This window comes from Ambystoma mexicanum, chromosome 2p (genome assembly GCF_040938575.1).
Source record: "Ambystoma mexicanum isolate Mex_15411 chromosome 2p, UKY_AmexF1_1, whole genome shotgun sequence".
NCBI classification, from domain to species: Eukaryota; Metazoa; Chordata; class Amphibia; order Caudata; family Ambystomatidae; genus Ambystoma; species Ambystoma mexicanum.
Genome location: NC_090923.1, coordinates 977,053,356 through 977,078,596, shown reverse-complemented (window position 1 = coordinate 977,078,596; position 25,241 = coordinate 977,053,356). Strand labels below are relative to the sequence as shown.

Genomic DNA, 25,241 nt, shown 5'->3' with positions numbered 1-25,241 from the left:
TCAGATTTTTCTGGGCAAGATGCACCACCGTTTATTTACCATGATGGCAAAAATAGGTGTATTTGTATGGTGGAGCATGGCATCCGTGACTGATCTAAGTGGCCTCTGTTTATTACAATATTTTTTTCCCTTCAATGAAACCCAGTCACTTCCCCTTGATAGCAAAGTGGGCTACACAATACTGTGAAATAGATAGTATGTCTAACTTGTAGCCATTGCTCACGTTTTGTGTGCCTGTTCCAGTTCAAATTTTAAGGCTGGAAGGTTTTGAATCAAAACATATGGTATTGTAGAAGTCTTCCACATAGCAGATTTTTCTGCCTGCCACTCAATTATTGAAGGGAAAAGACCGGGGCCGGTCCTAGATTTTGCGGGGTCCTGGGCGGCAAAAGATGTGGGGCCTCTTTATTTGCATTGCAGAAAATGTCACATTAGTCATTAATATTTGTGGGATCAAATAAACAGATGTTCAATATCTGAATGTTAACTGTTCATTTTATGGTTGTAGCAATATCAAGAGTGAGGCTTATTTTGCAGTAGCCGCCCAAGTAAGTTGAATCATTTGTAGAAATGGGTACCTCAAAAGAAAGTACTGCGATGGGGAAGAGAAGGATTGAGTAATGAAGATCACTGGTAAGTAATCCAAACATACCTAATGTGACTGCACATTCCAAGGATATAAGGGCAGGGATTGGACATGGGCCAGACAGGGCAAAGTGCTTTTGCTGCAGGATCGTGCAATCATAACAAAAACTATTTACCAGAAAGGTACTGAGGCAGTCAGAGTAAGCTATTCTGCCGTTCTTCAAATGTCATCAATGGGCCTCAAACCCAGAAGAAAGCGCGGGGGATCGTTAACATACGCACAGGGACTGAACGCATCCTAAAGTGAAATACGCACAGTTAATTTAACTGGCCTTTCCAAATAGAAGAACATTCAAAATAGGAATGAGCATTGTCTTTCACAAAATGAATCATCAATACCTGGGAAAAAAGAGATGCGATTTTCCAAGAACACTGCTGGTAAAGTAAAAAGGTGATCACCCTTTTAACCCCAAAATCTATACTAAAATATTCTATGGAAAGAAAAATACCAATACAAGACGCGTGCTTTGAAGACACGTTAATGTGGTTTTGTGCGTTAGTGGGCTCAAATCCTGGTGGGCGGAAACTTAAGCAAACAAGCTTTTTTGCATGCTGGCCTCAAACACTGAAAGCGGGATGGAGTCGGCACAGTAAACAAAAGTGGAGGTATTCCGTCAACCTACATGTAATCTCAACGTGTGCCCTGAAAATCAGCACAGGGCCAGGTAGAACACCTTCAGTCCTCAACTGCTCTTCCCTCATCCGTGGACCTGGTAAATCACCACAACAAATTTGCCCTCGAGCCTTGTCCATCCTCAACATGGCGTTTGGCTTTCACCAATACTCTGTTTAATTATGATGTGTGTACTTTTCAAGTCTGATTTATTAAAGTACTCCAGGAAAATAGGAATCCTTATAGAAATATGTTACACAAAAAAAGTAGAAATGTTGTGCTATTTTCACCCCATCTTTGAAGACTATAAACGCCAGAATGCAAATCCACAAAATTATTTAAAAAATGGCTTGTAGGCTGTCTTTCAAGACTTGATCATGACAGAAGATCATGTGAAATGGTAAACTTTTATATCATTTGATAAAGGCATGCTTTATATGATGCAAGTGAAACGTGACATTTCCCCCCCCCCCACCCCAAATAAATGTATTAACACACCAAATGCGGACATATGAATACTATCGAGATAGTGCACAATTCTTTGTCAGCGTATTTCAATTGTTTTCAAAGAAGATCGATTTGGGTGCCAACTAATTTTTCTGTATGTGCATTCAAAATAAAATGCCCCCTTTTAAACCCTTGTCCAAAACAAAGGTTCTTAAAATGGACCATTAATTTAAACAAAGAGTCTAATAAGTCATCACTGGGAGGCCCCACAGGTCTGATGGGATGCTGGGGAGGTGGTTGGGCATTATTAATCTGTAAAAGTGCATCACAGGGGGTTCATATCCGACAGCACGACCTTGCTGAAACTGGCACAAAGGAGCAACCAAGACCTCATTACTTCATCTACTGACAGCAGCAGGTAGTTGCCTCTCTGACCCCCCCCCACCCCACCAAAAGAGCGCAGTGCACGGGGCAACAGAACAGACTGCCCATGCCTCGGCCAGCTCTGGGAAAGACCATAAGCAAACTAGGTTTGGTTTTACCACGGTTTCAGTGCCTATTGCTTTTCTGCCATTACATAAAAAGAAAAAGTAAAGGTTTGCTACGTGCGAGTACCAGCCTAGACTCTACTCCTGTAGAAACATAAGAACTTTGTCTTTATGGAACAAGTCGCCCATGGGAGTAGGCCCTTTCAGCTCTGGCATCCTTTTTCTCATTCTGGATCACTCAGGCGAAAGACAGTAATCAGCAGTGGACACTGGATGTGTAATCTGAAGAACATGCTCCAGCAAATTACCACTATTCCCAATCAGAAGACTTTTTTTGTTTGATCAATTACCCATTTTTGGGACCTCTACTATCTAATTAATATGCACATCCACATGAATTGACCTATCTGCATTTTATAGTCTTAATCAAGTGAAGAAAAAATAAATACATAAAAAAAGAATCAAGTGCCCGAGACTGCAACACTATGAAAGAGACAATCCACCAACCCTCTACACCATGCACACCAGTGATAGTTGCCATCTGCTGCTCAACTCCTGGGCCCGAAGTCCTCAGACCTCCGCCAGGCTCCGCTCTTCTCCAGTCTCGACCAGACAAGGCACGTGGCAGACACCGGCACTGGACACCACTCGAGCAAGGAGGTAGGCCTACCCAACTTTCAACTGAAATTCTGCACCTCTCCGCCAGGCAGGCTCCGAAATCAAGATCCGAAGGAGGACAGGTAAGACATTCTTGTTGGGACATCAAAATGCTAGAACTCTGGTAATAAATGTTGCCTTTTCTCACTAACATTGTTGCTAATAAAACGGAATGCAAATGGATCAATTTACTTAGTGAAGGTCACATTGTGGAGTTGTGAACTAACAAAACATGCAGAATTTCTTTGAAACGAATATATAATCATCTTATCTACATCAAATAGGTCGCAGCGCACATACTTTACACTATCAGAATGTAAAGCCCCCCTTTTTTTTCTTTTTTACAAATGCTATTCATCGCTGAATGAGGCAGGCCAATGGCTCTGCATTACAAGTGCATCATCAGACAATACCCAAACGTGCACACATATTGCAAGTGGACCCCATAGGACGCCCTTTGCTTATACCACTCCCAAAGTGAACCCGGAAAAGGTAGCTTCTCTATGTTGTGTATGCATCTTAAATTCCAGTTTACAGTTACACATTGCATGGTTACATGATGCGCTCGATCAATTTAAGAGCACCCCATGAAGGTCATATTAAGAGTGGCAGCCCGACGGCTGTGCCCGTAAAGCATATCCCACAGTACATGTCATGTTGAGCAAGGTCTGACATTTGTACCTCAAGTCGACATGGAAGCACAGTGACATTTTCTTTATTAAAAAGGTCAATACAAGGAACAGAAACGGAGCATCAAGCCTTTGTAGTCATCGACTATCAATGTCAAATCTAAAACATTAGATTGCTTCATATTCCCAATGCTTTGTATATTATCTGACATTCTCGCTAAGGTGGGACTGACCTATAGCGTGAGCGACTATTGCGCCGCTTCCGGAAAAGACACCAACACAAATGCTTTCAGTATCTACTGAATAATAAATAATAATAAAATAATAGAACCACAGATTGCAAATAAATGGAAACATGTGGTAACACTTCATAGCAGCAGACAGTAATACAGTGCTTTGGGAACGGGAGAACGGGAAGATACATATTAAGAAGCTCCACAAAAAACAACTTAATTCACAAGGAATAAAAAAAAATAAAGTAACAATTACAACTAGGCTAGATTTGTATTTGGACGCCTTGTAAAAGCGTGCGATCAATGTAAGTCATATTTCATTTTAGCGTCAAACATCTTGTCTCATTTATGTTCCTGTTTTAGCAAAATCTGTGACAGACGAATCGTCAGTCAATATTTACGTTGAGTTATATGTGTAAAAAATCCTTTGACCAAATTCATGTTCGCATTTCACAATTGACGATTCCTGCAAAGAAGTGTTGGGCACTCATTTTTTGCTAAATATAAATCGTTTCCCTACACCGCTTGATCCAAACACCTAAACCTATATTTTCATCACGTTTTTAAAGTGAAGCGTGTCAATTTAACTTCAACATTATCTAGCATCCGCCTTAGCCTGGCTGTGCTACAGATTGCATATGCTGTGCGCCTCTGCAGGAGTGGCTGCCTCCACTAAGATTGAGGAGTTGGGTATCAATGGGGTACACACTGTGTCTTCCTCCATCCTTCCCAGATGTCTCTCCATTAATGCCACAGTGCGGTAAATTAATGTGTGCCTGATATGCGGCACGTTTAGCATCCCCAAATTACCTTTGCTGTGGTTAAGGCCGATTTTTAAATTGCAGTTGGGGTTCAATACACCGCCATTTCCTTTTAAACTGTGCCAGCGTTAACCTGGAGACTGTCCACAGTTGTTGATTTAGAGCATTGCTTTACCAATCCCAATTCTCTTTCCTGTAACCTGCGCTTATGTAGCACTCGCACTGAAGGCATTACCCAACTCAATGGCAACCATGTCCTCGATAGCAGAAGACTGCCCTGCCAGAATTTTAACCAGTACTCAGCCATGCCGAAATGTGATCATGGGAAAAAAAAGAAAAATAAACAGGAAGCAGCAAACAAGAAAATAAAATACATAGCTGCTAGCTGGAGAGGACGGAATCTAATCAGATTCTCAGGGTGTGTTATTCAAAATGATTTTGAAAACTGGGCCCATAATTGCGTTTAAGTGTGGTGCACATGCTTAAGATATCAAGAGGCCGGTGATGCCCACTAGAGGAAGGGCGTGGGACATATGCAAAAAATGTTAATTTGTCTCGAAAAGTAAAAAATCCTTTTGCTGCATTGAGATCATAAATGCTCAATTCAGAAAGTGTCCTCCACCGCACATCTCGCCATAGCTCAGGCAGCCATGTCACAAACAACTTGCCTGCTCTACTCCAAGGGATTTCCCCCGCTTGAAACTAGGATGTCCAATCCTAGTTTGTCCAAATAAATGACTCTTGGCTTCGATGAACATCGGAGCCAAGATTCATTTATCATATTTTTTGTGCATATTTCCTGCGCCCTTCCTCTAGTGTACAAAGCAATCCTGTTACACAATCGGCACATGCAGAGAAAGCAGAGATTGCACATTTGCTCAAAATGGACAGAAAGTAGTGAACTTACTCTGTGATCTCTTCTGTGACAGTATGCTCTACCTGGAGTCGCGAGTTCACCTCAATGAAGTAGTGTTTGCCTTGCTTATCCACCAAGAACTCGACCGTGCCAGCATTCTCATAGCCAACCTTGAGGGAAAGAGAAGGAAGCCAGGGTAAGAACTATCATCAGATCACAAGGGGTGCGATTAGCACAGACTTTGCTTTGTTATTTCCCTTGTCAATAGCATTCATATATTAGTACTTCACAGAGCATGACCACTGCTGTCACTCTTCACTGTGCTTTACCATCTGGCACATTCGCAATCCTTCCTCATCCCATCAAGTCCTTTATCATAGGAGCCCTGACTCGCCTCAGCCAGTCCCTTTATACTGGTCTACAGACTCGTTCCCTTATGCGCAGCCAGGACAGAGAAGGTTTTTGGTGATCAGAAAGGGCCACCAGCAATGGGCAATCAAGAGCAGAGAGAGAGACAGATGGATTTTAATCAATGTGTAAAAACTCCACTGAGTGTGCAAATACAGGGCAGTCACTCATGATATGTGACAAATATTCTGTGGAAAGGATCTGCTATAATACAGAGAAACACAGCATTTCTAGAAAGCAAACACCATGGTGGACCAATCAGGCGTCACTTTTAGCGATTGCTCATAATGCCCCGAGAATGGCAGCATTTTGCCTAAAACCCAATTAATTTGTGATAAAAAAGGAAGAGAGTATTGAAACTATTATCATACCTCCCTACATCATGATATGATAGGTTATTTATAATGCGCTCTACCCAGAGGTTTTTAAGCACGGATCCGGGGATCAAACCTGTGTTGCTCTGTGTCGTCTTGCTTCCAAGGCGAATACGTTGCCCCTGTGCTATCCTCCCGAGACTACAGGGGTATACACCTGCCACATGGGAACACCATCAAATAAAGAAACCATTGCTTAAGAAAAAGCAATATCCAATTCCATTCAGCGCTCTGCTTAACATGTTTTCATCTCGCGAGCGATATGGCAAAGTAAATAATAGTACATGTTTGAACAAAACTCCTAAAATGTACATATATATATATATATATATATTTATATATATATATATTTATATATATATATATTTATATATATTTATATATATATATAGACACTTACATGCGCCCCTGCCTCTTGTTGGGAACAACAAAGTAAAAAAGTTACTTGGAAATGCTTTGGTTTACAGAAAACACATTCCTGAATTGTGTAGAGCCCACAGGTGCGCTGGCATAACCGGCCATGGACTGAACTGATCACGCATGAATCATTCCTAGGCACACGATTCTTCTAGATTGAGTGGCCATGCTGGTTTGTAACTCTTCACCCCTATTAAGCAGTGTGCTACTTGATTGTGCAATGCAAAGTATGTCCAGGCTGCCTCGGCACTATGAGTTCACAGCAATGGCAATGGAATAAATTACTTAACATACGATGTGAATATTCCCCATCGCGAGATTGGGACTCCTCTAACATTAAGCAGTTTCATAAAGTAAACGAGAAACTGCATTGACTTTAATGATCTTAGTGTTGATTCGGGTCATTTACCCTTAAGACAATAGACAGTGCCTCCCATAGCTCGAGATGCGTATAGCATAGGTTAATAGTTCAAGGAAGAGCCACAGGCAGGGTAGCTGAGAGGGTTGCATGCGAATATATGAAAGAAAAGAAAGCTGGAGAACAGGAGTTACAGTTAAGTAGGTATCTCTTCTCCACCATAGGATCTTTTATAGATTCACATGCTGTTTGAATGGATAAGACAGCAGTAAAATGTATGAACGTGCACATAGATGAAAGTAGGGAGGAGGAAAATGGCTCAGTTTAGGAGAAAATCGTTAAAGGGGCCACTAGTTCAACACCAAACACCTCTGTACAATTCCGTTTGTCTCGGGAGTAGAGTTCCCCATTGAGGAAATCGGCCACAGCGTTGTTGCATGTCCTGCAGAGGAAAGAAGGATATAAACATTCGCAGTGATTTCCCCTCAGAGGAGAGTATCCGAGATTGGCGACGCCTTGTTTTTGGATGTAGAACATTGTAGTTGTGTTGTCCGTGAACACACGTACCACTTTCCCTTGCAGATGGGGCAGGAAGAATGTGAGGGCCAACACCACCACCCTGAGCTCCAATACATTGAAGTAGAGATTCTTCCTTCACAGATCAGAGGCTTACACATTGAAGATTGGCAGTGTGGACTAAACAGCGTTCCATAGAGATGCTGTCATCACAGTAACTTTATGACCAGGGACTGTGAACGTAGCCCCATTGGTAAGGTTGGCAAAGTCCTTCCACCAATGTAGCGCATTGTGAAAGGATCTGGTAAGTAAGAACTTGTTTTTATCAATGTCCGGAGATCTGATGCTAGCGGGTATCCGGATTTCTTGCTGGGGGCACATGTGGAGCCTGCAATTTTCGATTTGCTGTGGAATTGCTGTTAGCTGTGGAATTTGTGGTGTCCAGGTGTGCACCTAAAAACATCAGTTGAGATGGCATCATATAGAACTTCTTGTAACAGAGATAAGCCTGAAGATGTTGGAAAGGCTTTGGTGGCGCTTGTGTGCTGTAGGCCTTCTTTGAGGGATGGGGCTCCGATCAGCCAGTCATCAAAATAAAGGCAGACATTGATCCCAACCTCCCTGAGATGTGCCGCAGCTGGGGAAAAGCATTTTTCCAATGCACTTGGGGCAGATGAGGCCAAAGTGGAGGACCATGAACTGAAAGTGGCAGTCTGCCACAACGAAACTCAGGAATTTGCGATAACAGTGGTAAAGGGACGTGGCACTAGGAGTCCATGTGTATGAAAAAGGAACAAGTTACTTACCTGTAACTGTTCTCCAGCATGGGTCTGGCATGGATTCACATGCTCATGAATATTCCCTGTCGTCAGGCCGGGAATCCTCGGTATTGAAAAAATCAGTATCAGTTTCGTTTCTGATCTGTCTTTCTTAGTAGTAACCAATCACTGGTCTCTGGGTCATACTGCCCCCAGCCAATGACTACCCTCTCCCTAAGCCCCGCCCCTGGCAGCCATCCTCAGATTTGGTAGCACGTAAAGTGGCAGTATGACCAAGTGAAGAGCCGCAGAGGGGTAGGCGGGAGGGTTCGCATGTGAATCCATGCCAGACCCATGCTGGAGAACAACAGTTACAGGTAAGTAACTTGTTCCTTCTCCAACATGGGGTCTGGCATGGATTCACATGCTCATGAATATAAGAATACATAGCAGTATACACATGCACAACCACGGGAGGTGGCAACAGGCTCAACATTAAGCAATACAAAAAAATCTCAACATTAAGCATCTCTTACCTCCTCACCAGGCTCACCTTAAGCGAACAGGTTGCGCAGCACTGCTTGGCCGACCCTAGACTCCTCCCTGGAGTTCCGATCGATGCAGTAGAATGTCGTGAAGGTGTGCGTCGACCTCCACGTCGCAGCCCTGCAGATGTCGGCCAGGGGCACACCAGATAGGAACGCCGTGGTAGCAGCGATCGCTCTGGTCGAGTGGGCTCTCGGACGGCCGGGCAGCGATCGGTTTGCCAACCGGTGACAGTGCATGATGCAGCCAGAGAGCCATCTGGAAATGGAAGCCTTTGAGAGAGCCTTCCCTTGATTCAGAGGTCCAAAGTTTACAAACAGCCGTGATGTCTTCCGAAAACTCTTTGTGCGGTCCACTTAGAACTTCAGCGCTCTAGCTACGTCCAGCAAGTGCAGAGTCCTCTCAACCGGCGACAAAGGCGACTGGAAGAAAACTGGCAACACCAAGGGTTCGTTGAGGTGGAATTCCGAAGGCACCTTGGGCATGAAGGAGGGGTGTGTCCTCAGCACCACCCTCGTGTCGTGAAAAGTCAAGTATGGTGGCTTGCAAGATGGGGCCTGGATCTCTCCCACTCGTCGTGCGGAGGCGATGGCCACGAGAAATGCTGTCTTCCACGACAAACTTCAACGGTGCCAAATGCATAGGCTCAAATGGGGCCCCATGAGCCTGGTCAGCACCATGTTGAGCTCCCACGCCGGGGCAGGGGCCTTGACCGGCGGGAATGATCGGAACAATCCTTTCATAAATTCCTTCACCAGCCGATGAGACCACAAGGACGCCCGTCCTGTAGTTCTGGTGGATCGTGAGCTGGCGGCCAGATGTATCTTGATGGAAGCGTGAGCTAGTCCAGCCTTGGCCAATGACAGTAGGTCCGGCAATACTTGAGGGGCCATAATCCGCAGAGGGTTCATCTTCTGTGCACGGCACCAGACAGAGAACCTCTTCCATTTATGTCCGTAGCACTTGAGAGTTGGACGCCCTGGCCTTTGCAAGAACCTCTGCAGTCGGCTGGGATATCGTACCCTCCAAACTCTAGTGCTTCAGGAGCCAGGCCTGCAAGTTCAGCGACTCCGGGTTGTGATGAAGAATGGTGCTCTGGAGAGAAGATCCGCGTCCGACGGCAGCTTGACTGGTGTGGACGCTGACAAGTCCAGAAGGTCCGGGAACCAGATCTGTCTCGGCCACGCTGATGCGACGAGGATCATACTGCATCGGGACCTCTTGAGCTGGTTGATGAGCCAGAGCAGCAACGGCAACGGAGGGAACGCATAAAGAAATAGGCCGTCCCAGGGGAACGAGAAAGCATCGCCCATGCTCCTCGGCTGGGGGAACCTGCTGGCGAACCTCAAGCACTTGGAGTTCGTCGCCGTCGAAGAGATCGATCTGGGGTTCGCCCCATCGTCGGAAGAGTCGATCCACTTGATCCTGGCGTAGTTCCCACTCGTGGCATGAGCGCAGCTCTCTGCTGAGTGAGTTGGCAATGGTGTTTTTTTATTCCTGCCAGATGAAAAGGCACCAGAAACATCCCTTGGGTGACGGCCCAATGCCACAGATCCCGGGCTTCCTTGGATAGGGCAGGGGATCTGGTTCCGCCCTGCTTCTGGATGTAGAACATCGTGGCGGTGTTGTCGGTGAAGATCCTCACCACCTTGCCCTTGAGGGACAGAAGAAAAGACCTGAGGGCCCAGAACACTGCGCGGAGCTCCAAGACGTTGATGTGGAGTGACTTCTCCTCCGGGAGCCGAAGGCCTCTCACGTGAAGATTTCTGGAGTGCGCTCCCCAACCTTCCAGGGAGGCATCCGTCGTCACCGTCACCTGGTGAGCTGAGGTCTGAAAGTCTGTGCCCGCCGACAGATGAGAGCGGGTACCCCACCACCGGATCGTCTGACGGAACGTCTCGTTGAGTGGGATCCTGTCCTCGAAGCTGCCCGTCGACTGGACCCAGCGAGCGTCGAGGAACTCTTGTAAGGGGCGCATCCGAAGTCTGCAAAGGCGCACCAGATAAATGAAGGAGGACATCATCCCGAAGAAGGACTTGATAGATCTTACCCTGGCCATGTCCGTGGTCAGGAGACGCTGCACCTTGCCCAGGACGGTCCTGGTCCTTTCCTCCGACGGCGAGGCCAGCCGCGCCACTGTGTCGAGCTTGGCTCCCAGAAACAGGGCAACTTGCGACGGGACAAGGTGGGATTTTGGAAAGTTGGAGAACCCCAGGTCCGTGAGCAGCTGGACGGTCTTCGCAGTGTGCTCCACGGCGAGCTCCCTTGTATTTGCCCGGATGAGCCTGTTGTCCAGGTAGGGGTAGACGTGGACGCCTGCAGGCGCAGCCGCGCCGCCACCGGTGCGAGGCACTTGGTGAACACCCTGGGTGCCGACTTCAATCCGAACGGGCGGGCCTTGAACTGGTAGTGCCGCCCTTGGACCACGAACCTGAGGAACATTCGGTGTCTTTTTAGAATGGGGATGTGGAAGTATGCATCCTCCAAGTCCAACAACGACAGGAAATCGCCCTCCTCCAGCTGTCCCAGAACGTGCTGGAGCGTGACCATCCGGAACTTCTGTGCCTTGATGTACTTGTTCAGTTGTCGCAGGTCCAGGATGGGACGCCATCCTCCTGTCTTCTTTAGGAGGAAGTACCTTGAGTAAACTCCGGAGCCCCGAAGCCTCTTTGGGACGAGCTCGATGGCACCTTTCTTGAGCATCGCCCTTACTTCCAACAGTAGTTGAGGGACGTGATTTTCCTTCCTGGCCATGGGTGGAACGCGAGGGCACTTCTGGAACTCGAGGGCGTGCCCTTGGGCCAGGGCGTCCAGCACCCAACGGTCGGTGGAGATGGACTCCCACACGCTGACGAACTTCGTCAGCCGGCCTCCCACCGGGGTGCTTCGGCGGGGGCCCGACCCCACGGTCGGTTCAATTTTGTTTGGAGGCCACCTTGCCTCCTTGACGACGACGGGCACCACCTGACTTGCCGCGTCCCCTGTAGGCCTCCTGAGACGAAGATCTTGCCGCTTGGCGGTACGTCGAGGAGCCACTGCCGGATCCCTTGGAGGCACCTAGTCTGCCCCTGGCGCTCCGAAAGGACGGCCGTCGTTGTTGGAGCACTCCCAGTGCCAGGGCAGTCTCCGTGTCCGTCTTGATAGCCTGAAGGGACTCATCAACCGCCTTTCCAAACAGGTTGTTCCGGTCGAAGGGCATGTCCAAAACTTTGGTTTGTACGTCCTGGCAGAAATCCGTCGCCTTGAGCCATCCTCGTCGTCTCAGGCAAATGCAACTGACGGAAACTGGTGTCGGCGATGTCCGTTGCCACTGTGATGGCATGGTCCGAAGCAATCTCACCTTCCTGTAAGATTTCAAGGGCCTCAGCCCTTTTGGCGTCCGGAAGGAAGTCCAATAGAGTGGCGATTTTGAACCACAACTCCCTGTCGTAGCGGGCTGCGATAACCAGGGCGTTGGTCACCTTGATAGTCGTCGCTGCGGATGAGATGACCCGTCGTCCCATCGTGTCCAGTTTCCTGCCCTCGCCGTCCGGCGGGGAAGTTGATGTCGAGGCCGATGCCTCCCCAGCTTTCTTCTTTGCCGCCGCCGAGACGACCGAATCCGGGATAGGTTGTGCCCGAAGGCACAAGGGGGCAGCGTCGGGGACCCGGTACTTCTCGTACCGGTCCCTCTTTGCAGGAGCCGTGGCAGGGTTCTTGAGGAGGGAGAACCCCTCATCCCAGATGTCATCCAGAAGTGGTACGGCTAGGACCGTCTTCCTTTTAGCCTTGCGCCGTTGGTAAAGGAACCCTTCCTTTTTCTTCTCTTTGGGGCAGAGCTGGAAGAGCTCACATGCCCTGGAAATCATGGCATAGAAGGATCCAATCTCGTCGTGCGGGGACGCCCGAGCAGGGGGCGACGGGGGACACGTCCCGTCGTCGTTTCATTCGTCATCTGTACCTGTCGTAGCCGTGTCCATGCCTCTATCATCCCCGTGGGTAGTTGACCAGGGGGAAGGCAGAGCGGGCCGTAGAGGTGGGAGAGGTGGCGGAGGATGCGTCGTCCTCTTATGCGGTGGACTTTCCGAAGGTCCCGGCTCCTGTTCCCCCGTCAGGTCTGGCTCAGGTACCTCCGTCAGGGGGAGGGGCAACCTTGTCCTTATCTCCGAGCATAAGGACTGAATCGCTGACAGAATGGCTGCCAAAGTGTCCTGCGGCACCGGAAATGACGGGTGTGAGGGCTCTTGAGGAACCTCGTCGGCGACACCGTTGCTCTCATCGTCGCCCTCGTCGGGATCCCTCCCGATGGGCTGGGCCGCCTCCACGACTTCGATGAGCTCTTCTTCAGAGGTGGTGTCCATATCCACGATGGCCACCTGCCCCTCCCTCTCCTTTTCCAACGGGGACTTCGTGGGGGTCTTCTCGATGGGCCTGAAACACTACTCCCTCCGTGGTGGCAGGGAGACTCTAGATCCTGAGGTCGCCTCCACTTGCATAGCCCCCACAGGCTGAGCCAGGGCCGCTGCGACATCCTCAATCGAGGTCTTAGCAGGGTGAATTAAGGCCATCGTCACCTTCTGCACACCTCGGGCCTTCACCTTGGGGGGAGGGTCCGAGCCTCGCTCCCCCCTCTGCCGGAATGTTCGAGATCGACCGGGGCCTCTCCAGAAGCTTCGCCGGGTTCTCGGACTTCCTCTTACCCGAGCCAGAGCGTTGGCTCGTGGTTGATGGCGCCGGGGAGGATGAGCCCTGCCTGGCAGCCAAGGAGCCCGACCGTTCGGCGCTCCCAGTGCCCACGGACTCGCGGTGCTTGGCCTTTTGTTGGGCCCCTGTCGCCAGGGCGCCCTCACAGGACTTAGAAGACCGCTCGGACTTCTTCTTCTTCTCGCCTGACGGGCTCTTACCTTCCAGCCAGTTGACGAGACGGAGGTGGCGATCCTTCATGGTCCGCTCTGACATGTTCCCACAAAAACGCACAGTCCTTCTCCATGTGCGTCTTGTCCTGATGGAGACAGTAGAGGCAGAGCGAATGCTCGTCCTCCTTGAACACATTCTGAAGCTGACATCCAGGGCAGGTCCTGAACAGTTTCCCGGGCGTCGAGCTTCCTTTCTCCTGGACCATGTCTGGGGTAGGCCTTGCTACTTCTGGAATCCTGCAAAAGCGTAACTCGACGAAATCTTCACCCTTGAGGGGCGTAGAAAACTCCGAAACGGGTCCCCGTTAATCGGATGTAGAAACGGTGGAGCTTAAGGCTCTATTTAACCGAAAAATGAGAAAAATCTCCAGAAAAAGCGCGAAAACACAGCAAAAGCTTGAGAGCTACAGCACGAGGACTCCCAACACTTGAACGTACGGTAAAAATCTGAGGATGGCTGCCAGAGGCGGGGCTTAGGGAGAGGGCAGTCCTTGGCTGGGGGCAGTATGACCCAGAGACCAGTGATTGGTTACTACTTAATAAGACGTTTCAGAAACGAAACTGATACTGATTATTTCTATACCGAGGATTCCCGGCCTGACGACGGGGAATATTCATGAGCATGTGAATCCATGCCAGACCCCATGCTGGAGAATAGAAAGTATCCTTTGGCAAGCTGGCTGCAAATTGTTTGCAGCCTGACTATTTGAAATGACTTAGGGGAGGAATTTGTTGAGGTATCAGGTCTAGAATGGGTTGCCACCCACCTGACATTTTGCAAACTAGTTAATAGCATGAGTAGGCACCCCAATTCCACTGGAAACGAGAGACTTGTTCTGTGGCCCCCTAGGACAGGCTCAATAGTACTTCTAGCCTCAAGCACATGAGGATATATTTCCAGCTTGCTGGCAGGGGGTAGGAGGTTGTAGGCAGCCTTTGTACAAACTCGAGAGCATGGCCCTGGGCCACTATCGAAAGCAACCATTTGTCTGATGTTCTTTGCTACTACCAATGTTGAAATTAAGAGAGGCACCGTTCCTCCTTGCACCTGGGGCAAGGAATTCGGAGGACAGTACTGGGCAGGAGCTAAACCTGCTTGTTGGACTGCCCCCTGTGGTTGAGAGTCACAGAATCTGTGGGCACCTCTAAGATTGTGACCAACCATTGTACTGCTTGCATGAGGTCTACGACATCCCCCTGTATGATAGATGGTCGCTGCAGGATTTTGAGAAGCCGTGTTGCTTCGAACAAAAACACTGAAAGGGCCTTCTTTGCTGCAGAGTGCCAAGGGACCGGCAATATCCGTCATTCTTAATGCCTTGTAAAGTATCATCATCCTCATTTCCAAAATAGTCTTCACCATCATGCAGGCAAAGGTCTTTGATACGTAATTCATCAGATCCAAAATGTGTGGCTTTTAGCCAGCCTTTGTGTCGCAGGACTGTGTCGTTGCCAATTTAGCAGAAGCCTGCATCAGCAATAGCAAAATATACTGCGATGATGTGGTCCACAGGGGATTCGCCCTCCCGAAGCGGAGCAAAAACCTCATATTGCGTTTAGTCTGGGAGGAACTCAACGCTGGGACTGATCTTAAACCAGAGTCCCTGGTCATATCTCACAAGAATGGTGAACGAGCTGGCGGTCTTGATAGGGGGTTGCCACTGTAGAAATTACAACTGATGCATCAAGCCGCCTTCCTTCCTTGTCCTGAAGAACTGCATAGGGTAATGAAGGGTTGGCTATCATTTTCTAGTCACTGACACAACAGTCAGGGCTAGGCTGAGTGTACATGCATCTTGGGGCAGGTCCGGGTGTGACAAATCAACTTCTGGGCACCAGTGGTGCAGGGATGACTAGCGGTTTCTAAACCATCAATGAACCCCACACCTATAGTACACCAAAAGGTATCCTAACAAATTGGAATACAAGTGAATTATAAGACCTCCTTGTCCAATTTTTGGTAACGTGGACGGAACGCCAGGCTTATCTGTGCACGGTTGTGGATCGTTGGTTAGTTGCAACACAGCGAAAATACAATTACCCAATGATAAAAGGGACTGTCCAATCAAGGATGTATAAAAATATCTACTTTATTATTACAACAGACAGTTCTTAGCACACTACAAATTACAACCCACCCTGTAAAGGAACAAAGAGGCCAGACAGTTTCACAAAGGAAAGGGATGCACTCTGGATACTGACAGGAGGGTAGTTGGTAAAGTAATCAGTCTTACAGGTCAAGGTTATTTGGTTCCAGCACCAGGGGGGGCAAAGGGTTGTAACTGTCTTTAAGGGCCTTCGGAGAAGGTACAGGGGGGCAGAACCACAATACACCTGGTGCTGATGAAGTTCCTGGTGCTCGACAGCATCAAGGCAGTTCCAGGGTGCTCTGCAGCCCTTGAGACAGTTTGTGGCGGGACACAGCTGCGGGTACCAGGTGGCAGGCAGTTCGGCAAGCAATGGTGGACGGATGTCTCTGGCTGTCCGTTGCGGCCGGTCTGGGCCAAGAATCATTGTCTCTGTGCTAGTTGGCCGATCTGAACTGTTAGTCGAGGCGACTCCGACGGCTCTGGTGACTGCAGCGTGACAACATTCAGTGGTGCAGCCGGATGTGGTTTGAGGACTCGGCTATCTCGAAGATGTCCTTCAAAGATAGACGCTGGATGATGCTTATCTGGCACTCCTAGCTTCTTCGCAGGGCTCGTGCCCTTTCAAAAGACAAACAGCCAAAGCTCAGGAGAGTGTTTGCAGGCAACGGCCTTGTCCTTTGTCCAGAGACTCCTGCACTTCCCACCTAGGATGCTTGCTTGCAGAACCTAGCAGGTTACACTGTGTGCTGGCTGGGTACTGGTTCTGGAGCTGCTGGATAGGTCTTGAGTCTGGTTCCGTTATCTTCCTCTGTTTCCTGGGAGATGTGTAGGGGAGGCATCTTGCTTCCTTCTTGGAACACCTGGCCTTCCTTCACTCGTGGAAGATATAAGGTAGGCTGTACCTTCAGCTCGGGTCCAAATGAGTCGTCCTTACTCCTTCAACAGTTCACACATTGCATACCAAAGTGCGTTAGCCCCACCTTCCTGTTGTCTCTTCCGGCAACCAAGCCTCTCGGGATTGCCTCAATTCTCTCATTAGTATGCACTGCCACCAGCCGGAGTAGACAAAAGGAATGCAAATCCATTGACCCTTTCATATTTCAATTAGGCTGCTCATGACTGGAGAAAGGTGTCCCTTCCCCTTCTGGGAATGCTTTGATGTACCCGGGGCCGTCACATTCCAGCTGAATATGACAGGGGAATACGGCGCCTGTAGGCTGTCTTTTCCCAGAGTACATGTGACTATGCATTTTGTGCGGGAAGAAGATGAAATGGGTGCGGAATGGCAGCACACATTTCTCACAGGTTGGTCTCCCATCATTCATTTTCATTATAAAACAAATCAAAAAAGCCCAGGTGAGCATACTCTCCCTGTGCGGATGGTCGAATTCTTCACACCGCGTGCCCTGTGTTTTTCATCTAATTGGTCTTTTTTCAGGAGAGCCATGAATGTGACCTGGGAGGTTTCCCAACTGTATTCATCAATGAGAAAGAAGGCGACGGGTTGTCGACTTGTGGTGCTTCATGAACAAGGTTCTTTTGAATCTGATTGAGTCGTAGATGTGTAAGAAGTGGTGTGGCTTTAAGGCCTGCCCATTGGCAAGTAATCAACAAGGCTGACGGTGCGATGAATAAGCAGAGATTGGTGCAGGTTTGTCAGGCAGAGCAGGGCTTCCTGAGCATGGGTGGAATCTCCTTCCTCCACCTTTTTTACATGCGATCTCAACCAAGGAGGAACTTTCTTTTGGGGGCTACTAATGCGCAGTGAAGCACAGCTCCTCAGAGTCCGAGGCCACAGTGGCTTCATCAAGCCAAGCCTTCTATCTTTTAAAGTCTTATTAGAGGAAAATTGGCAAATAGAAATCAGAAATCCCTTTTATTGCCTTAACCCAGATCATAATAGGGATTCCTGCTCCATCTTCTACATAGGTGTTATTTGGGTTACAAGTGGAAAAAGTCTTTAAAATACTCTTTTTTGCTTGGTGTCAGTCATGATGAGGCAGTAGGCACTTCAATGCTTGACCATGGAGGACACAGATTAACTTGTGCCCCCTGCAGGGGGAACACCGAATAAGTGCTAGTAACCTACTTATCCGTAGCTTTCAAACAATGTCAAAAGGTACAGCTGAGTAATTAACATTTTTGGAGAAAAACGTTGAAGAAAGTGTTAACTTTTGGAGAGGACTCTAAACGTGCAATAAAGAATCTGAAGATGGCCGCCAGGGGTGGAGCTAGGAGAGGCACTGCTTAGTGTCTAAAAGGTAAATGGCGCAAAACAATACCGAACACTAAATGTAATGCAGTTTCTTGTATTTCTATTAAACTGCTTAATGTTACAGAGGATTGGTAATTTTCTCCAGCATTGGATCCTTTATAGATTAACATACTGTTTGAATAAGCAATTTACAAGTACCAACTTCTCCTACTTCAGTGATAGGTGCCTCGTTCAAGAGTCCGTTTTGAAATGGACTGACTTGTGTTTTGACACTTTTTTTGATTTGCAAGCTTATCTATTGCCCAAATGCCTGATTGCTGTAGTGCCTGGTCTGGGAGCCTGGTTTGGAGTAAATTAATGTCTATTTTAGTACCATTTTCTGCACTTTGGCCCTCGAGACGGTCCAGTTTGCAGACCATGTACATCATACATGGGAAATCCACCACGCAAAGTATTCCCTTCCCAGTAATAAGCCAAAAGCACTCCCAGGATCAGCCTATTTTGCGACAACGGGAAGGTAATTTTACCTATACCTATATATTTGCGTCCCTCTGCTACACTTACCTATACATTTGCTTCCCTCTTCTCTTCCTCCCACAAATGTGTTGGTCCAGCTCCGTCAAGTAAAAGAGCAAGCTGACTGAGCAGTTTTCCCCAACGTTATCAGGATCCTCCCTTCAGCCACCTGCTAACCTAACTAAGCAACTGTAGTTCAGGGAAGTGGTTGGAATGGCGTAGTATATATGCAGATTCTCAGGGGACCTCAGCAACTGCTTATGAGTGGGCCAGTCTCCACAATGCTCCAGTACTCACTGTAGCTTTGCTGACAGGGCCCAATGACTGATCAAGCAGCAGCTGCACTGCTTTACTACTGAAGCCAAACATAAAATAATAGTGTCGTCAAAGTTAGCCACTTATCCTTACTATCGAACCAGCCATTCAAGGTTATGGGGTGCTCCAGTGCAAAATGTGGGTGCAGGGTTGTTTACTTTTTTGCCCTGCAGCCTCAAAGACTCCCTCCACACTCAGCGCTGAGAGAGCCTGGCTGTGGAAGAAATCACTATGCAAGTGTCAAACATATGTGGCATTATTGTATACATTCAGCCCCTTTGTACAGGCACCCTGAACCATGCAATGACTGCAACTGGTCGAGTTATTAAAGAAAAAGGAATTATGCATAGCTTTTTCACCTTTATAATTTACTTTTGACAGAAATAGCTCAAAAGCAAAATGTTTAAATGAAACTATGTTACTTTTATGCAGCCATGTTACAGAAAGGTCAAAAATGTACTTGGACTGTGTTTAAAATATATGGGATACATTACTCACCGTTATCGTATTTCTGATGCTTGTATCTGCTTAGATTCACATGCTGTGTATAGGCCGACATCTAGTGGAAGCTGCGGAGTATTACAGTTTGGTTTTCGAAACTCAAAAATGGGCGACGACACAGGGCGTGCCAGTAATACTATCCCTAGTGTGACGTCCACTGTACCCATAATCCCTCACGCGTCTAGGACCCTCAGATTGTATTTTTTCTGACATGAGGTAGCGTGAGTACAGATAATCCAAGCAGATAGATAGATAAGACTACAAACATCCATGCGCCTTCTCTCAGAGTGGGAGGAAGGGTGGGTCGCATGTGAATCTAAGCAGATACAAGCATCAGAAATACGATTACGGTGAGTAATGTATCCCTTCTGAGGCTTGTGGAATCTGCTTATATCACATGCTGTGCATAGATAAGCGAGCAGTGTTATAAGAAAAAAGGTGGGATGTGAGAAGGGTCATGAGCAAATAAATGCCTTAGAACCGCTTGTCCCACTTGAGTATCTGTCTTGGAATGGGTGTCAATGCAGTAGTGCTGAGTAAACGTGTGAATAGAGCTCCAAGTGGCTGCTTTGCAAATGGTGTCAAGGGGTACATTTGCAATGAAAGCCAGAGTGGCCCCAATGCCTCTTGTAGAGTGGGCTCTTGGCGTGAAAGGCAGAGTCTTTTCAGAAAGAGTAACACAGCTGGATACAGTTAACAATCCACTTACAGATGGCACCTTTAGAGACGCGATCTCCCTCTCTGCCTGTAGCTACGGAGAAAAACAGCTGATCCGTTTTCTTTAGCGGTCTGGTTTTGTTTACATAGTAGAGGACCGCCCTACGCACATCTAGGGTGTGTAGTTTCACCTCAGCCGAGCTTTGTGGGTCTTGGAAGAAAGGCGGAAGCTCGATGGACTGGTTCACATGGAATTTAGAAATAAACTTAGGTGAGAACCTAGGGTGTGTACGTAAAACCAGTTTATCTTTATGAACTGTAAAGAAAGGATCCTGCACTGACAGTGCCTGAATTTCACTGACCCTTCTTATAGATGCTATTGCTACTAAGAAGGCCGTTTTATAAGTCAGGTGTTTGAGACTGTTTTTTTGCATGGGTTCTAATGGGGGGCCCATGAGTTTAGATAGCACCACGTTAAGGTCCCAACCTGGTGGTGGGTTTGAAATAGGAGGGTGAAGTCTCTTAACTCCTTCCATGAAAGCTTTAACCACTGGTATCTTCCACCACAACACCTTGTTATGGGAGGTGGTGTATGCTGACAGCACTGCCAGGTGGACCTTCAGTGAGTTAAATACCAGTCCTGCATCCAGCAGGTGGAGCATGTATGTGACAATAGTGGAAGGCGTGCAATCAACTGGCTTGACTTGCTTATTCTGGCACCAGATAACGAATCGTTTCCATTTGTCAAAGTAGCAGTGCCTCGGTTTTGGCTTCCTAAATTCTTTTAGGATGTCCATACATCTCTGTGGTAATTTGAGACGTCCGAACTCTATGACCTCAGGAGCCATGCTGCCAGGTTCATTGAGTTGGGTTGAGGATGCACTGTTTGACCTTCGTGCTGGGACAGTAGGTTGTACCAGCCCGGGAGTTAGATGGGTTCGCACACCGCTAGTCTGCGTAGGTGTGAGAACCACTGTTATCTCACCCACATGAGAGCAACTAGGACGAGCTTCATTGATTCTCTTGTTGACCACCTTCCTGATGAGGTGTTGGTGGAAAAGCATACACAAATATCCCTGACCAGTTCATCCACAGGGTGTTCCCCTGGGAGTCTGGCTGGGGGAACCTGGATGCAAATCCTGGGCACTGTCCGTTTTCGCTTGTGGCGAATAGGTCTATAGTGGGGACACCCCACTGCGAGAAGATATCTTCTACGATTTCTCTGTGTAGACACCATTCGTGTTCCTCTGGGAGGGGATCTCTGCTCAAAGCATCCACCAGAGAATTGAGATCCCCTGGAACATGTTGAGATGACAGGAAGATGTTCCGTCTGAGTGCCCATTTCCAAATTTTTTGGGCAAGCTTGGACAGATTTGGCAAACGAGTCCCTCCTTGCTTGTTCAGGTAAAACATGGCTGTAGTGCTGTCCGTCCGGATCTGCACTGACCGATTCAGCAGGTATGGCTCGAACGCATGAAGCACTCTGAATACTGCCAGAAGCTCTAGAAGGTTGATGTGATTCTTGGCCACTGAGTGAGACCAGAGACCCTGAGCTGTATGGTGAGCTCCCCACCCTGTCAGGCATGCATCAGTTGCGACTACTGCCTGTATCTCGGGATCGTAAAAGGGTTTCCCCTTGGACAGATTTTCTCTTGTCCACCAGTGAAGGCTTTGTACATGTGTTGGCGAAACGACCACTTGATCGTCCCACTGACCACTTGCCTTAGACCACTGTTTTGCCAACCATTCCTGCATGGGACGCATGCGCAGGCGCGTGTGGGGGTCCAGGTAAATAAATGACGCCATCATGCCCAGCAAACGCATTGCTTTGCGTACCGTTATCTGGCGACCGGCCTGATTGTGGAATTTGCATCAGTATATTCCAAATTAATTCTTTCCTCTGATGGAAAGGTCAACCCATCTTACGTGTCTAGCATAGCTCCTAGGAACTGTTTGGAGGTGCTTGGCAACAGACTTGACTTTTTCTCGTTTATTGAGAAACATAATTCGAAGAGGAGGTCGATCGTCCTTTGAATGTTTGTTTTGCAAATTACTGGGATCTCCCCCGTGATGAGCCAGTCGTCCAGGTAAGGGTACACCGGGATTGCCTCGCTGCGTAGGTTTGCTGCCGCCACCGCCAGTAGCTTGGTAAATACCCTTGGAGCCGAGGCTATCCCGAAGGGCAGTACCTTGAACTGGTAGTGCCGACTGTCCACCTTGAAGCGCAAGTACTTTCTGATCGCTGGGAACATGGAAATATGAAAATAGGCATCTTTCATGTCCAATGTTGCCATGTAATCCCCCTTTTTTTTTTTAGGAGGGGGATTACCTCTTGGACAGTAGTCATGCGAAATTTTTGGGGCTTGACATACTTGTTTGCAGGCCGTAAGTCCAATACTGGGCGCATTGTCAAATCTTTTTTGGCACAAGGAAGTAAGTTGAATAAACACCCTGGTTTACCTGGTGTCCCGGGACGAGTTCTATTGCGTCCTTTGCTAGAAGATTGACAATCTCCTCGAGGAGGATTTTCTGGTGGTCCAAAGAATGTATTCTTTGTTGTGGAGGGTGGTTTCGGGGACACTAACAGTTCTATGCAGTATCCTGCGGACACTGTGGACAGCACCCATCTGTCTGATGTGATCCCTTCCCAAGCTTGGGTGAAGTTGGAAATGCGTCCCCCTACTGGGGATGCGTGAGAAGGGACCCTGAACGGAGCGTCACTGTTTTGGTGGAGGCGTGCCGCCACCTCTACTGTGGCTGCCTCTACCTTTACCATGCCCTCTCTTATTACCCCTGCCATAACCCTGGGTAGACTGCTGGCTGTTCCATTGTGTACCCTGCCCCTGGGAATAGTTAGACCCTCTCTGGGAATTTTGTCCGCGTGGGCGACAGAAATTGCCATTCCCTCTCTGTTTGGGGGTTTATTGGTTAGTTGGCCTAGGGATTTGAGTGTCTCATACTCGTCCTTGGCATTTTTCAGCGCGTCCTCGACCGCCTTTCCAAACAATAGATCCGGCTTCACCGGTTTATCGATCAATGATGCTTGGGTTTCGGCTTTGAACCCAGACTGCCGCAATCAAGCATGCCTTTTGATAACAGTACCTTCTGCTATCAATCTGCCGGCGTTATCCGCGGCATCAAAAGTTGTTTTTAATATGCAACCGGACACGGCTCTTCCTTCCGCTAAAACTCGTGCCAGTTGGCTTTTTAAGGGTTCTGGGGCGGAACCTATGAGTGCCGGGAAGGCAGTTGTAACTCGCCAGCAGGGTGGTGGAGTTGGCAATCCTTGCCTGGTAGGCGGAAGTGGAGGCTACTTTCCAGACCAAGCCATAAATCTTCTTGCTCTCCTTGTCGGGAGGAGCTTCAGACGATGACAAGGGTGTTCCCGCCCTCTTACGGGTGTTTGTAACTACCAGGGAGTCCGGTTTCAGATGCCCTCTTATGTACAGTGGGTCTGTTTGGGCTGCCCTGAAAAGCTTCTCAACTCTGGGGGTTACCGCCCTAGTGAGATTGGGATTAACAAGGGAAGGGTCTAGCCTTCTTTGTATTGACTTAGGGATGGCCTGGGCAACAGGTCTCCTTTCTCCCACTAACTCCTCGGCAAAGTCCCTCTCTTCCTGAGCACCCTGGGTGTCAATGTGGAAGTGTTCTGCCGCTCTGGACAGAACTTCATTCAAGAGAGGCTGGTTGTCGACAGAGGAGTCAGTAACCGGGGGTTCTTTATCTACCAGGGAATCTACCCTGTAGGTTTCTGGGTCGTCCTCCTCCTCTTAGTCATCATCCCCATAGTAGAACGTCCCAGTTTCTTCTTCCAACATGCCCAAATCTGGATCCTCACAAAATGATGGATCTCCCAGATAATGAGAATAGGGCTGTATACAGAAGGGGTCTGAAGTAGGGGCTTCAACCCGGGACTTCTTACTTGGGGGTATAGGATCCTTAGAGCCTGAGGGTGTTGACCCGTCGGGGGTATAAGAGAGAAAGTGCTCAGGCGTAGAAATCTGCCAATGATGACATCCTTGACATGACTCTCTATGTCATCACTAGACCATTCTCTAGAACTGGGAATGATTCTTTCTTGGAGGGCTTTCCCTGTTTTATCTTGACTAGACCTACTGGTTTGAACAGGGGTCTCTGGGATAACAGAGGACTGAGACTTTTCCATCTGTTTATGTGGAGTAGAATGTTTTTGAGGTGGGGAGGAGGCTGAGACTGCTTCCTTTGTTGTTTTTCCCCTTCCCCGTGGGTGGAAGAGTGTTTACCCTGTTTTTTTGCCCCTTCGGAGCCTTTCGACGCCTGGCGCCGAGGTTCAGGGGTAGTGTCCCCATCTCTTCAGTGTGGAGCCGTTGCACGCCCTGTTGACGCCAACTCCTGGAGTGCGGTCTGGGGATAGAGGTCAGCTTCTTCTTCCGACGATCGAACCTCCGTTACCTTGGGGAGCAAGGCACTCTTGGCAAAAGTGGATGGTTACCTGGAGTCATGCAGCGATCTAGATTGAGAACGCCCAGAAGACACTGATTCGGACCGTTCTCTATGTGCCTCTTTCCGAGTTCTCGACGTGCGCGTCGAGTCTCGGTTGGACTTCATGTGTTTTGTGGAAGTGCTGTGGGTAGCGCTTGTGTCGCCATGGGTCTTCCCCATAGCCGCCTTGCCGGACGACCTTCCGAGGTCAGGGACTTGCGCTTGGCTGTCAATTGACACCACGTTGCCATCGCCGTCCGAAAGCACGGGAAGATCCCATGGCTGAAGGCGCCCTCCACTGCCGTGGCCTCTTGACGCCTGGCGTGGTGGGCCCAACGCTTGATCGAACGGTCCTTTAGTGTTTTAGTTTGAACCTACTACACGCTCTGCAGTTAGCCTCGGGGTGGTCCCTCGGTAAGCAGAGATTGCACGTGGCATGTCCGTCAACCCAAGGGTACTTGCGGTTGCACTTGGGGCAAAATTGGAAAGGGGTATCCTCCATACGCACCTTGTGGCAGCGGGCTAATAAGTGTAGGAATATATAAGAATGTACCTATATACTAAAAGAGTGTAGAGTATGTCCACCCCCCCACTCTCCCTACTTGCAGGGCCGAGGCCAGAGGCCTTCCGAGGACCAAATCCGTTGTGCAGCTCTCGCCGGTTGTTTTCTTCTCCGGGCCGGCGTCGGGCTTCAAAATTCGGTGACTCGACGTGGCAATGGAAGAAACCAGGAAATATTATAGTATTTGCAAAAGTATGGCTAAGGCCAGGGAACTCTGTGGAATGCTTCCGAGCAGTATGGCGGAAAAAAAACAATCTGAGGGTCCTAGACGCGTGAGGGATCATGGGTACAGTGGACGTCACACTAGGGATAGTATTACTGGC

The 25,241-nt window shown here is 48.5% G+C and overlaps 1 protein-coding gene across 5 annotated transcripts in view; it reads right to left on the bottom strand.

Moving 5' to 3' along the window:
• PC (pyruvate carboxylase) overlaps nt 1–25,241 on the bottom strand; it is a 2,561,538-nt gene that overhangs the window by 1,421,138 nt on the left and 1,115,159 nt on the right. For all 5 annotated transcript variants that reach the window (XM_069644789.1, XM_069644792.1, XM_069644793.1 and 2 more), the window contains one exon: nt 5,381–5,499. In XM_069644789.1, the coding sequence (XP_069500890.1) occupies nt 5,381–5,499 (119 nt within the window). The remainder of the gene's footprint in view (nt 1–5,380; nt 5,500–25,241) is intronic.